Source organism: Orbicella franksi, chromosome 7 (genome assembly GCF_964199315.1).
Source record: "Orbicella franksi chromosome 7, jaOrbFran1.1, whole genome shotgun sequence".
Lineage (NCBI taxonomy): Eukaryota > Metazoa > Cnidaria > Anthozoa > Scleractinia > Merulinidae > Orbicella > Orbicella franksi.
Window position 1 is genome coordinate 15,591,170 of NC_138151.1, and position 14,153 is coordinate 15,605,322.

The 14,153-nt window shown below is 38.7% G+C and overlaps 3 protein-coding genes and 1 non-coding gene across 4 annotated transcripts; 1 reads left to right on the plus strand and 3 right to left on the minus strand.

Annotated features, from left to right (window-relative positions):
* Positions 1–482: 482 nt before the first annotated feature.
* Positions 483–1,797, minus strand: LOC145493949 (uncharacterized). Its single transcript, XM_081473444.1, has one exon. The coding sequence runs from the start codon at positions 1,579–1,581 to the stop codon at positions 856–858; it is 726 nt and encodes a 241-aa protein (XP_081329570.1). The 5' UTR covers positions 1,582–1,797; the 3' UTR covers positions 483–855.
* Positions 1,798–5,346: 3,549 nt separating this feature from the next.
* Positions 5,347–6,631, minus strand: LOC145493134 (uncharacterized). Its single transcript, XM_081472531.1, has one exon. The coding sequence runs from the start codon at positions 6,126–6,128 to the stop codon at positions 5,574–5,576; it is 555 nt and encodes a 184-aa protein (XP_081328657.1). The 5' UTR covers positions 6,129–6,631; the 3' UTR covers positions 5,347–5,573.
* Positions 6,632–7,076: 445 nt separating this feature from the next.
* LOC145492235 (uncharacterized) lies at positions 7,077–10,196 on the plus strand. The gene has a single exon (XM_081471592.1). The coding sequence runs from the start codon at positions 7,570–7,572 to the stop codon at positions 8,119–8,121; it is 552 nt and encodes a 183-aa protein (XP_081327718.1). The 5' UTR covers positions 7,077–7,569; the 3' UTR covers positions 8,122–10,196.
* LOC145493968 (U12 minor spliceosomal RNA) lies at positions 9,416–9,563 on the minus strand. Its single transcript, XR_014050205.1, has one exon. It is a non-coding gene; the product is annotated as a U12 minor spliceosomal RNA (small nuclear RNA).
* Positions 10,197–14,153: the final 3,957 nt, after the last annotated feature.

The window sequence follows — 14,153 nt, forward strand, 5'->3', positions numbered from 1 at the left end:
ATGTTGCAACTTAAATGAATGAATGAAAATGATTACGAATGGATCAAGGTGATGCGTTGTACCAGAGATTAGCTACACGACCATAAAAAAGAATAATATTGAAAGCCCTAAGATGACGTTTAATAAATATACTGAATATGTGGTTTACGACTTTTTTAACGACATTGACATGAAAAAATAATAGCTAGCGTTGCAGTCGATTACTCTTGACACAATTGTAGCGTCCGCCAGGCTTGGCTATAACCTAACAATAAAATGAATACATTATCAAATGGCTAGAAGTCAATTTGACGTTTCAATGATTAAAAGGAATAAAATTCTACGGGAAGTGCATGAACACCAAAAATTGTTTCCTGCAATCGAAAGACTATATCTAGTCCGTAAGGAAGCACCATCTTGAATTGCCTAAAGAGCGAAGCGGATATCTTGGAGACGATCATTTGGCAGAACCATTTTATATGTTTGCATACAAAGAGCTGTCATCAGATGAAACATTTTATTGACATATTCTAATTCCAGCAATGTATTCAAAACACAAAGGAAAGTATGCATGTCACTTTTCACGGGGCATCGTAATTAGAAATTAAAAACAAACTTCCTCCCCCCGAAAGGATAGTAAAAGCTTCATTTACTCAGAAAAGTACTTTGTTTCTCTCAGTGGTAGACAATTAGTAAGAAATGATTGAAAATTAAACTGAGCTTGATTTAAAAAATTACGAATTCACCTGCCGCTGTCATCGCCCTTAACACAGACTAATTCCCGCAATATTATGTTATCATTGTAGTAACAATATAAATTGCCACCAGAAATGACGGGACTCTTGCCTTCTTTTGTTAACAATTAACCGCGTTGTTTCATTCAACACCCTGTTCAATTTTTGCCTTTTCTATTTCCACGGTCGAGAGAAGGTCCTCAATGATTTTATCTAGCTCCAGTTCTTCTTCGTGATGAATATCAATTGAATGAATATCATTGCAAGGTGGTTCAGAATGGTTTGCACCTTTGGTTGCCTGTGGCGAGTTCTCGACTGAATCTGCCGACGAAAGTGTTTCTGTGGCAGTATTATTAGAACTGTTTCTTTGTTCGTAATGTTCAAAACTTGCTCTCCTTTCGACATGTTTTTGCTCAAGAGACTTCTTCCTTTCTCTTCGCAACTTCTGAAAATGACCCTCGCGGAAGGCGGCGTACAACGCCAGTGCAATGGATTTCGCTTTGTCCTCGCTGTCGCAAGCAACCGCGTGGCATTCTACCACCGATGGACTTTTGTGGTGATTAAAAGCGAAGATAGTAGTGTCAATTCTGTTTAGAGTACAATAGGAAATATGTTTTAGTGCAATAAACTTTGAATCCTTCATTGTGGACTTGGTTTTCACCTCGGTGAATTTCACGCCGTCGTGTTCTACTTCCAGGTTCATTTTCGGGCTCGATTTGTCGTCGACTTTCGCTCGCTCTTGTATTTTCCGCACCGCTTTCTCTATCCCAGCCAAGCCTGGCTCTTCCGTCATCCCACTGCCAAGATATTTCACTTGAAAGCGCGTGGCTGAAGTTAAATCAGCCTTACCGTACTTGTGTTTAATCATCTCTGTGTTCACCACTGCGAAGACTGAAACACTGTCTTGAGTTGGGTTACTTTTAACCTCACTTCTCCATTGTAATCCTTATGTTTATACGATATGGACTTACTACGTCCTCACAGATCCTCGAGATACTAAAGGTCTGATTGGGTTGTTTATCGTATTCCCTAATATCAATCCACCTGTCTCTACCTCCCTTTCAAAAAATCTCATTGAAATGCAAATTTGCTCCGTTGACGTCGACACTCTTTACAACGGCTATACCAGGGCATAGTGACGTTTCATTTATTTGACAAGGTAAATAAACTCATTTGCCAGGCACAATCTAAGCTTTTCTTTGCACTTTCATTACATTTGATACTCCTAAGGCGATATTTTTTCCACTGTGCGTGAGGTACCCACATATTTGTTAATCCATTTTTATATTGTTAGTGGTTTATAACCATGCAATATTCCGAATTGTACTCCGTAAGCTTTCTGTGCAAACTATTCAATCACTGTTGTTAATTTCCATTCAGTCAATGCATGTTATATTAACACTTAGATTTTAAATTGAAATTAGAAATTTCTTTTATACCAAGATTGGAATTTGAAGGATATACTCGAAGATTGTGTCGTGGAGGCCACAAACGTTTGCGGTATTTTTTGAGGGCTATCCGTACTTAAAGAGGAATTTTCGCGTGTAAAGTTTAAGATTAACATCTTTTAAGATGCTCCGATATGAGGTAAATTTGAGGTTTTGGAAAAATCTTATACCGGATCAATTTCTACTATGAGGGTGGGAGGGGGGGGGGGGGGGGCAAGAGGGGGTATTGTCACGAAGTCACGATAGTAAATTTTCGATTTCACGAATCACTAAGGTCACGGAAAAAATCTGATCACAATGCAGTGAAATTCAGCTACGAACTCAACTTTAGACATTCACGATTTATTTCTTATCTATTCACGATTCACAGCCAAGGACTTTTGCATTTCACGCCTCACGGAATACACTTCAAACACGATTCACGGAACAGTTTTTCATCTAATTATATAGCAGTCAGTTAATCCAGTATTGTCAGCACAGCTATTATCCTTTAATTTCTGAAAACTGTCCAATTTGGGATTTAATTTGGACAGTTTTCAATAAGGACTTTGAGTAAAAACGCAGAAACTGTCCAATTTGGGAAAAAAGAGGACAGTTTGTCTCAGCCAATGAAATTAAGTTATTGACCCTCCGAAGATTATCGAAGGCCACACGAAACCTTCCGAAGATTTCCGAAGATCACCCGAACACTCCCGAAGAGTACCGAAGATCACCCGAACATCTCTGAAGATTACCAAAGATCACTTGAGTACATCCGAAGATCGCCCGAACACTTCCGGAGATTTCCGAAGATCACCCGAAGATTTCCAAAGATCACCCGAACACGTCCCAGGATTTCTGAAGACTTGTGACAATCTCCGGCGATCTCCGAATATCACCGGATATTTTCGAAGCTTTCCCAAGTTTCGGAAGATTGAGGGCCCAGTCTGTTTTTCTTCAGAGACAGTTACTGTAGTTTTCCTTGCAAAGCTGTATTACCTCACGAGCTATAAATTAATAAGTAACAGGACTACATGCTTGTCCAATTTGGAAATAATTGGATTCAAAAAATTCCTCTGACAGCCAAATTGGACTTGGCCTGCGGTCTCGTCCAATTTTGGCTGTCCTCGGAATTTTTTTCATCCAATTATTTCCAAATTGGACAGCATGTAGTCCTATTACATATACAAATCACGATTCACAGAGCACAAAAAAACCGGATCACGGCGTCACGAAAATTCCCTTGCCCCCCCTCTGCTATTGTGTCATCTTTGCTTCATATGGAATCAAAGAAAAAGGTCTTCAAAAAATTTTATCAAAATTTTTGAAAGGTTTTCGATAATGATGTTGTCACTGATCGAATTGAAGAGAACACTTGGCGGTCGGGTGAAAGGAAAATATAAAACAAATTTAAAACACCACAACCCTTGACGTTTTGGTTTGGAAAGCCGAAACTCTGCAGCTGAGTTAGAAAAACAAATATACGAGGCAAAATGAAAATCAAATAAAAAAAAAAATAAATGATAAAACTACTAAATGTACTAAAATAAGTCACCATCTTTTTTCGTCAAGGAATTATAGCATGGAATGAGCCCACGGTCATAATTTGGTGGCCAGAGGTGTGGCTGGACTCTTATTGTAAATTTCACTGGCTTAAGACTAACTGTTGTCAAGCTTTTTGATACCTGAGTTTGGTGCCAAATCTACATCCATGGTTAACAGTACAACATGGTGTGATATGGCCTAATCTACACTTGTTGTTCTTTGTTGTTTCTCAGACTGTGAGGTAGGCACCTGAGAGCCTGGGAACGAGTTGCGTGACCGTGAATCTCGCGCCAAATCGAATGCAGTGGAACCCCGTTGTATCAAAGCGGTTCTTTGTCAAAAAGAGGAAAATAATAATAATAACAGAAAAATAGTATTGTACACTTCCACGAACATCTACATCCTTTAAATCACATTTTGTAAGGTAGAGTAGAGTGTTTCAGATTTATTCAAAACTGGAGATTCTATATTGTACCAAAAAACTGATCAGCTCAAGTGTAATATGAAGTTGGACAAAATTATAGGTTTCCTGGTTGAAGTAGTCACATTGTAAGTTTACAGAATATGTAAACCTAAGAACTAAAATGCTATCGAAATTATTTGAACACTGCATTTAGCAAATATCTGCACCATTTTCCTAAAGTTTTTAGCCTTTCCTTCAGCGAAACTGTTTTATTATGGCGCATGGCGTCTGGGCGCACATATTGCACTGGAAATAGCCCACTTTATTCTACAAATGTCTGTGTAAGATCCATCTAAGTGATTTATGGTTAATAAATATTCTTGTTCTTCGGCCATTTCAATTTCAGAAGAAAAGGAAAACAAACCGCGGCTACAAACATTACAAATAGACAACGCATGTTCTCAAAAACGTAACTGTATTAACTTGACGTTTTGTATGTTACAACATACATCTTCTATTAACTATGATCTTAAGAAGTGACGGTTATAACTATAACAAAATATTACGCATAATTTTATTAACCCTGCGAAATATAATAAGGTACCCGTCGAATAACTTGTCTTTGTGAGATCTGTGTGATCATAAGCCAATGAAGTTGCTTGCTTTCTGTGGGTATTAACAAATGGGACTTGAAGTCTCCCGCCAAATTTAATCTAAATATAGCTCTGTTTGGTCAAGTTCTCCAACAGTCTTAGTGTGAGAGATTTAGGCCGTGATGGGCTCCTGGAAATTTTCATGATAAAATATACAGTGGTTGACCAAAACACATAGCAGGTTGAAACAGGTAAAACCGCATTTTATAAATTAACAAAATTCAGCTGCTTAAACTGGTAATTTTAACTTCACCTGTTAGGCAAGATTAACTACTGAGCTTACGGAAGAACGATTTAATGATAATTTTCGGATGAAACTTTAGTGTTCATCCATAAAAATAGTTCCGGAACCATTATCACTACAGACTAACTAATATAGCGGCGATTTGCTTAACTTGATAGATTTTACAATTCATAGCTTTAGAATTCGTCATCTTTTTGGCCACTGGTAGATTACAGATGATTGACACTCACGATTCTCTCAAATTGAATGAAGCATTTTTACAATAAAGACTGAAAACAGTTTTAAATTACCCGTAAAACTAGTACAGGTGTTTCTTAGGCGCAAAATTTGCGCGCTGGGGGTTATTTTATTGCCTCAGCAAAAATTAACCAAATACGAGACTAAACAGTTATTTTTTTAGGCTCTGTTGCTTTATTCTAAATTAAAGTGATTAAAAATCTAGTCATTTTACTCGCTCTATTTTATGATAAAATGGAAAAATTTGATCTCCAATAATGGAAAGTCGAATGAAAGTTCAAAATAGGGACATCTTTATAGTCGATTACAGTGTTTCTGTGTAGTATGTTTTATAAAGAACCAGCTTTATAATTATTGTGAGTTCACGTTTTGTCCTCCTCCACTTGTAAGGTTATCGATTGAATCTGTCTGTAGACACCTCTTTACCTTTTCCCGCTCCTTCCGTAGGTTTTCGAAATGGTCTGCTCGGAATGAAGCATACAAAGTTTCGCTAATTTCACGAGCCTTCAGTTCGCTTTCACATACAACTGCATGACATTCAACATGGTTCTGCGAGACGTGGTGATTAAAAGCGAAAATATTGGAGTCCTTTTCATAAATTAATCCATACGAAATCTTCCGAAGCGGAATAAAAGCTAATGGTACACTTCGTTCTCGTTTTCGCTCCACGAAACTCACACCTTGGTCGCTAATTTTGATGAAGTTCGTTTGAATTGTGTTCCTGTGATCCCTTTGTCCACCTGTTTTGTTAATTTCACTCACAGCAGCTCGAATGCCTTCAACTCCCGCTCGCGAATTCAGACAGAATCCCAGATACTTCACGCGAAACGTGGTCTCTTGAGTGAAAGTTCGCGAGTCGCTTCGACTGGGTCCAAGGCCAGCTATCTTCTCTTTGAATGCCTCCATCTCATTTCGTGTTGCCAGGCAAACTCATGAGCCGCACAGGCCTAAAAACTTGAAGATGTGGCAATGAAAGGCATATTTCGCGATGAGAAATTAGTCTGAAATTATATTTCAAAGCCACCCTAATCGCACCGCAATTAAGATGGACACAGTCTGGTGGCGAATTTGCTTTGAGACTGTCAAAATAAACAGTCAGAATGTATACGGCAGAAGTCATTAGAATTGCAAATTCATGGGCTGAATACGAACAGTCTGTATGTAATTCTTTAGCCCCAGGCTAACGACGTGGCGAATTAACTCAACTTTATAATGTAAATTTTAACGACGCAAAGCAAAACTAGGAAAATAGTGGCACATGTTTTCAAAATTTCCTATTAAATGCTCGCTTTCTTGTCGAAAAGACAAAGATAACTAACACCAAAGCCGCAAAAGTAACTGAGATGCAAATTAATTTTAACAGCAAGCAGTTGTGCGCATTTTCAAAACATAACCAGGCCGGACATTGGAAGCATTGAAATAACCTACTTATGGACCGATTCTTGTTAATTACGTAAGCTTTGGTTTCCTCTCTATAAGGCAATTTTCAGAGAATAAAATTAAAAATAAAAAGTGAAAGGAGAGGATAAACTTGTTATGATTTCATTGTTTTACTGTAATGGAAAAATTCAAGACGTCATCCTCCTACCCAGAGGTAACACACAAACTGCGGTGACAAACATGACAATAAAATGTTGGAAAACAAATTTCATTTAACTTTAATGAATTTTGTTTCCTAACATGCGTTTTATTGTCATGTTTGTCACCGCAGTTTGTGTGTTTATTTCTTATTAAGCTACGTTGGCCAAAAAGAAAGTGTATTTACCCCGAGCTACCCGTCATAAAAGAACGTTACGACTACGTGACCAAATTGAACAAAACGAGGGCTCTGGGAACGAGAATGCCAAGCCGTAGTTTTACCACAATTTCGAAAAACCAAACAGAGCTCCAGAGTCCTTATTAGGATCGCTGCGATAGTGAAGTGTCTACGAAGTTCTGTCGATATATAAGAAAGAAAGAAAAGTTGTAGCACTAAGCTAGTATTCTTTCCTTTTGGGCAAGCGGTTAGGAGGTCCTAGAACTAGCCGGGACGCTGTCATAAAACCATATTAGGTTACTTTGCTGTGCTTACAAGCGCTATATTGTCATGACAACGTGACCTTTTTGTTCTACTTCTATTACACTGTAATATGATTGGAGTGGGCTGACCTATTGTTCCTAATATGGGAGGGTAATTAGCTTTAAAAAAACAATCAACAGCGGTCTTATTGACATTCCATTTTAACGAATGCCATCTTAATTACGATCTTGACACGAAAGTTTCTTGTCTCGCGAGATACATTTCCGGGTTAGTTATGAATCTCCGAGATATCCATAAAGAAATAGCTGTGATTTCAGAGAGATTTCTATGGGTGTTATGAGGTCTAGAGAACGAAAATCCAGTACGACGCCGAACACTCACAGACGAAACAACATGGTGAAACGATTGAGCCTGAAGAGCGTGAAACAAGAATACGAGTTGGAACCTGCAAGGAGTTTTATCGTTCGCTTTGCAGGGAAAGTAGAACGAACGAGTCCTGGCGGCGAAAAGATAGACGAGTGTCTTAAAAAGTTGTACAAGAAAGTACGCGATGATTTAGACGGTTTACCTCGGGTGTGTATAGAGATCTCTACTACTGATGTTAAAATTCGATGGATACACACAGGAACAGAAGGTCAGGAGGAGATAGAAGTGCCGTTTAATCGCGTATCATTCGTTGTGGCTGATAAAAAACACCAGTTGTTCGCGTTCAATGACTTTGTTTCCCAGAAACCGAGGAAAGTTGATTGCTATGCCTTCATTTGCAACGAATCTGAAAAATCGGATGTTGTTGCAAACGCTTTCTCCGAGGCATTCAAAAGCGCCCATGGCAGATCCGGGAGAAGAGCAAGTTTACCAGCGAAAGACAACAGTAATTGAATATCCTGCGTAACACAACTTTGGCAATGCAAGAGGAATGAAATTCCATGCTGATCTACGTTGAAAGGAGCTGCAGAATTGTACAGAAAGTGGTTTTCGTTTGCTCGTTTAAGCGTAAAATCAGGGCACTTTATGACATGAACTGTTCCGAAACCAAAGGGCATGGATCACAAAGTTAGTAGCAAGGAAAAGTACGAAGAAATGAAACCCTTGCACTAAACCATCTGATTTACGGGCCACAGGTGTAAAACTTGTAATCTTCCGTCGCACGTGTTCGATTATGTAATGAGACATGAAATAACCGACACAAATTATTGTATGCTATAAAGCACTGCAATTTATTCGCTTTATATCGAATACATATATCGAATTCAAAGAGAATCAATTACTCTCGGGACGCTATGCAGGTTTCGAATCATGTTTTATAGATGACGGATGAGAGATCTCGCTACTTTTCAGAACTCTTGAGTATCACAGTTTAAAAAAATCTTTGCCGCAGGTGTCCAGTTTGCTCTTAAAGAAATTCAAGGGAAGCTTATAATGTACAGTTAAGTGTGTGTTTCATTATTTAAAAATAATGAATGCGTGTTTGTTGTGAAGCTTCATCCCACGGTTATGACAAATTCATTCTGTAATCTTAAAAGTTGTTTACATAGCTTGATGCAAACACTCGAGAATAGAGATTTAGCATACAAATCGATGCATATTACCCGCTTAGCTTGGATGCTTTTTGTAATGACACAACAAAAGAAACAAGAAAAACTTTAAAGAAATTGATGGTAAAATATTATACTATCGCAAGTCCCAGTGAGGTTTGATTTGTCTGGTCTTCCTTTTTAGTTAAATTAACAGTGAAACGTTATATAACACGGAAACTTCAGTGATAAAGAAAATTTTTTTTCTCTTCCGTGTTTTGCCTGACTAATGTCGACTTCCTTAACAGCATGGGATGTCTGTGATTAATACTCAGGTGAGCTAAGACCAGCTGACTACTTCAACAATTCAACTCTACATTTATAGGTAACAGAAACAAGCACTTGCGTCTAGGAAACAGGTGCTGAAATTTCAAAGCAAGGGATGACATGTATTAGAGACCAATAAGGCTTCAGTAGAGATCTCTACGTTACACGAGTAGTGAGCTAGACACTCTTTCTTATATTAGGTTCTCGCCTCTTTCTGCAGACGTAGCCGCTAAATTTTCAGCCAATGCACTCCCACGGTGCATCTTATTCTCCAACCTTCCCACGCGCAATTTTAGTGTTCCTATTTCATTGTTTTGTTGGTGGGGATGGTGCGGAGGCCACTACAACACGGGCATCCCGCAGAAGTAAGCGGGTCACCCGAGGGCAGCCTGCAATCCCGAAAAAAATTGATAGTGACACTAGCCACGAGATCTGGCGTCACCCAGATCGTTATTTTCCTTACTCATTAGTTTAAGGCAAACAATTGATGGTTCGTTTAAATGTAATATACTCCCACCATTTGCGATCGTTGTGGGATTTCTTGCTCAGTTTTATTGCTGATTACCGCACTTGGGCTTATCTAATATTACTCACATACCTTGGATGACTGCAAAGTATTTTATAAAATATTTGATATGGTCGCAATTTTGTAACATCAATTAATCCGCGATAGAATCAAGGCTTGCGTAACACGCATGCGCATTGCGTCTGTCGGACAATTTCAACTGAAATGAGATGCAAAGATGACAAATTCACTTTCAAATAGGCTTTTAAATAAAGGGAAGGAGATTAGAAAATACAAAAGGATTCTTAATTTTCATGACATGTGCTCAATGACCTGATAATAACGTCCAGAGACTACCATTATAATATTTGGTAACTAGTTCCCAGCCTTTGCTTAACCGTGCCATCTTGGGAACGAGGAAAGCTCATTTTCATGAATTTTCTGGACGATTCAACATCTTCAACATTGTCAAGTCACATTACGTCGGGAACTTTAAAGCTTTCTACCCTTGCAGCTGGTTGTACTCTACTGACCAGCGGTCTCTTTAGGATGAAGCCTGTATTACATGTAACTCCCACCATTATGTCAGCTTTAAGCTGCAGTCAAACGGTGCATGTTGGTTCTTACCTTGCTACAATCAACTATCATACGCAAGGTGAAACGTAATAAACTATCATCGATTATCAGGAAAAATTTGAACAAGCTGAAAGTGAATGATAGTTAATAATTAGATTATGAGCTCGGCTCGAGATTTCTAGCCAACTATCACACATGGAAATCGAAAGCGAATAACCTAATTGTTTTAGTATAAATCTAATAGTTGTTCAAAACTTTATCTAAATCCTCCTCATAGACAGCTAGAAAACGCAAAGAAGCGGCTGCGCTACTCACTATCCTGATTTAACAATTAGATTATGAGCTCGAGATTTCTAAGAGGTGATAGTTGATTCGGCCTTCGGCTTCATCAACTATCACCTCGTAGAAATCTCGAACGAATAATCTAATTGTGTTAGTGGAATTCTAACTGAAATTAACACTAATAACGGTTTCCAATTATTTTCTACGTATTATTAAGCTTCATGCTTTAACAAATTCGCACGGACTGAATTGTTCTTGGAAATTTGCAGTTGTGTACGCGCGCGCACCAGTTTTTTCAATAATTTCAAGTTTTTGAAGTCAAGAAACCGTTAATGGCCGTTTTTATACTAAAGACGCATTATCCGTCTGGACGAACCTGGGCAAACATTTGTAGTTCGTCTGGTTATGCGTCTCTAGTATACTATAAAGACGGGCACAACACATATTATGCGTCTAGACGAACTATCTCTCCTAGTTCGTCGTTCGAGATAGTTCGTCTAGACGCATAATACGTCCTGTACCGTCTTTATACTAGAGATGTATAACCAGACGAACTACAAATGTTTGCCCAAGTTCGTCCAGACGGATAATGCGTCTTTAGTATAAAAAGGGCGAGGACGCATTATCCTTCTGGACGGATAATGCGTCCTCTAGTGTAAAAACGGCCAATGTCTTTCTTTTAGTCTTCCGTCAGGGACTTAATTATTCATTAGGATCTAAACGTTCCTCCAAAACTTCGAGAAAACGAAAACACGTCCCCAGTTCGTAGATGACAGACACTCCAACGCACTCTAATGGCTGATAGTGCACGAGTAGCTCAGCCAATCAGATTGCAACATTTGCATTAGTATACTAGATCGAAGCATTCTACTAAAACAGAATGATAGTGAGTAGTGTAGCCAATCAGAGAACAGCATTCGTGAAAGGGCGTTAGCAGATTTATACTAATTGATTATAACAGAAGCATATCGATGCTTCTGATTATGATAATCGATGACAGTGCAACAACATTGATGACAAGGAAATTACAACACATTAAGAACTTTTTTCTGAGTCTGGTTTCCTTTCCTTGTGCTCTCTTTTATTTATAAAAATAACTTTAAATAACTAATAGGGGCTAACTCTTTACGGTTCTTTTAGCCTCTAGGCTCCTTTTTTATAAGAATTATATTCTATCTTTCTTATTACACTCTCTTATTAATCAACTTCTAGTGTAGTCAATGTACGAAGTTAATATCTTCCATGTAAATGTTTTCTTCCGAGCCAATAAAGATTATTGTTATTGTTGTGCATGATAGTTGGTGGTCAAACGGAAGCCCGTGCTACAACTATTATCATCAACTGTCATCGACTATCATGCGCCGTTTGGCCACTGAGGGTTTTAGGCCAGAGAAGCAGTGTCACACAGGAACAACAGGAACAACCTCTCTGAATTCCGACGCACTGCACAGGGCTTCGGTACAGACACGATCTTCACCAGAGGAACAGAAGGAATATTATCATTACCCACGAAACGAACTATATAAATGAATGATTCCATAGCACATTTTATTCTCTGATCCAGACTTAACAACAATATAGTTGCAAACCGTGAAGGTAAATCGGAAAGACACAAATATCTTAAAGTGCCACTGAAACGAAATTTTCGTATGTGAGATTTTTGCTTAGTAATAAAGTTTCAACCTTACTTGGAAACACTGCAGACTTTTTTTTCGCATACGGTAAGCGAAAACTGCTTTTTCAGCCGTTCGAAATTGGCTGGTTAAGCCCAAAATTGGCGGCCATCTTGGCGCGGCCAAAACAGCCTAGTGACGTCACTGGTTGTATTGCTCTCATGCCGCGCTGAAAATTTAGAGTGATTATGGGAGAAGAGAATACTGTTCGAAGCCCCCCAAAAAACATCTTAAGGACATCTCAGGGCTGTAAAGCAGATAATAACAGTAGCCTTAGACATGAAGAGGTGGAGAGTCGATCCTGGGGCTTTTCAGTCTATTTAATTGGATATTTTATGTAAGCAAGCAAACGAGTGGGAGTTCTTAGATCGCAAAATGATCGGGACTCTTAGTGAAATGGCCAGCACTCAATTAAACAATATCTACACTCATAAAGTTAAAAGACATGAAAACAAGAGAAAGCGGCTTTTGAAAATATTATCCGGAGTGCTGCTGCACGAATCTTAGCAACAACGTTTCGAGTTTTCGAGTCGCTTCGCTTCGAGGAAACCGGACGCTTTGTGAGTTTCACCGCGGACGAGATTGTGCCACAGTGACCTTTAGTCTAGTTGTATCTGCTACATCCTACAAGTTATCGCAACAGCAACAATTTAAGAAACCCTCTTCTTTTATATGAGGGAGCGAATTTAAACTATAAAGGCAAACTTAGCTGCCATGACCCTACAATTATATGTTTTCAGGAAACGAGAGAAAGCGTGACAATGTCGGCGGCGAAAGGTCATATATGCAAATTAGTTCAAATTCTGTTTAATAAACCTTCGACTAAATAATAAACTAGTGACGTTTAACGAATTGCTTTGAACTTGAATACTATTAAATGAAGATCATAGACATAAGTATGTGCTAAAGAACTCCAAGTTATCCATCGGCCGTGAAATATTACAATTGGGAGATACGTGTAAAAGAGAAGCGAAATTCCCGCTTTGTTTACACTGATACGTATGCGGCGATAAAGCAAACCCTGCTGCGGATCACAATTTTCAAAGATACATTTTGTCTACCACAAGAACTCTCACTTATTAGTATCATAAAAAGATGCTCTCTGTGTGCAAAGAAGTACTCGACTCAAAGATTGTGGACCGTTAATAACTTCATGATTGTGCGGATGGCTGATGCGCTTACGGCTTTTAATGCAGCAAAGTTGCCGAGGATATATTCGAACCTTGTTAATAGACCTTAGATAAACGTGAGAATCCAAATTTCAGAACCAGGCTGAAAACAGACGACGAAATATCGTGTTTAGGCTTCAGGACGTGATACAAAAGTTGCCACACTCGTCTTCGAAATCTCCAATCGAGTACTCAAGATGTTCGAAAAGTATACTGAGCTGTTCTAATCTGTAGCATTCATTTTGGTGAATCTACATTCTTTGGCGCCCTCCAACGTTTATGATGTGTATTTCCTGTCAAGGCTGGACTGAAATTACAAGGTAGGAAACTAGTAGGTATCGACAATATGAAGAATAAACTTAAATAAATCAAGTGAAAACAAGAGAGAATCTTAAGCGCTTCTTGCGTGAATACAACCAGTGACGTCACAAGGTCCTTAAACTCGGTTCCAGAGCCCGGACACAGTTTTGCTCCAAAAAGTCGATTTCAGCAGCTAAAAAGAGCACTTTCCGTTAGGATTTGACAGAAATAAAGTTCACCATTATTTTAAGCACGTTTGAAACTATAAATTGGGCTAAAAAAAGAGAGTACGAAAATTTCGTTTCAGTGGCACTTTAATATAAAAGTTTGTCTGAGTGGAGTGAAGCGCTCGTCATTAATCGTGATAAACTCATTTAAAATGGTCGTCCGGGCATGTTTTTCTTCATAAGTCCGATCTCAAATATTTAGACTCGCTGTTTTAATTCCATCTTCGAGCGGTCAAATAAAAACGAGGTGATCAACCAAAACAATCACATCTGGCCAATCACGACGCGCGTTCGAATTAGTCCTATTCAATGAACCAATCAGAGCTTACCGCGCAGGA

Coding starts and splice junctions, on each gene's coding strand:
- LOC145493949 (XM_081473444.1), bottom strand. CDS start 1,581: ATGATTAAACACAAGTACGGTAAGGCTGATTTAACTTCAGCCACGCGC.
- LOC145493134 (XM_081472531.1), bottom strand. CDS start 6,128: ATGGAGGCATTCAAAGAGAAGATAGCTGGCCTTGGACCCAGTCGAAGC.
- LOC145492235 (XM_081471592.1), top strand. CDS start 7,570: ATGGGTGTTATGAGGTCTAGAGAACGAAAATCCAGTACGACGCCGAAC.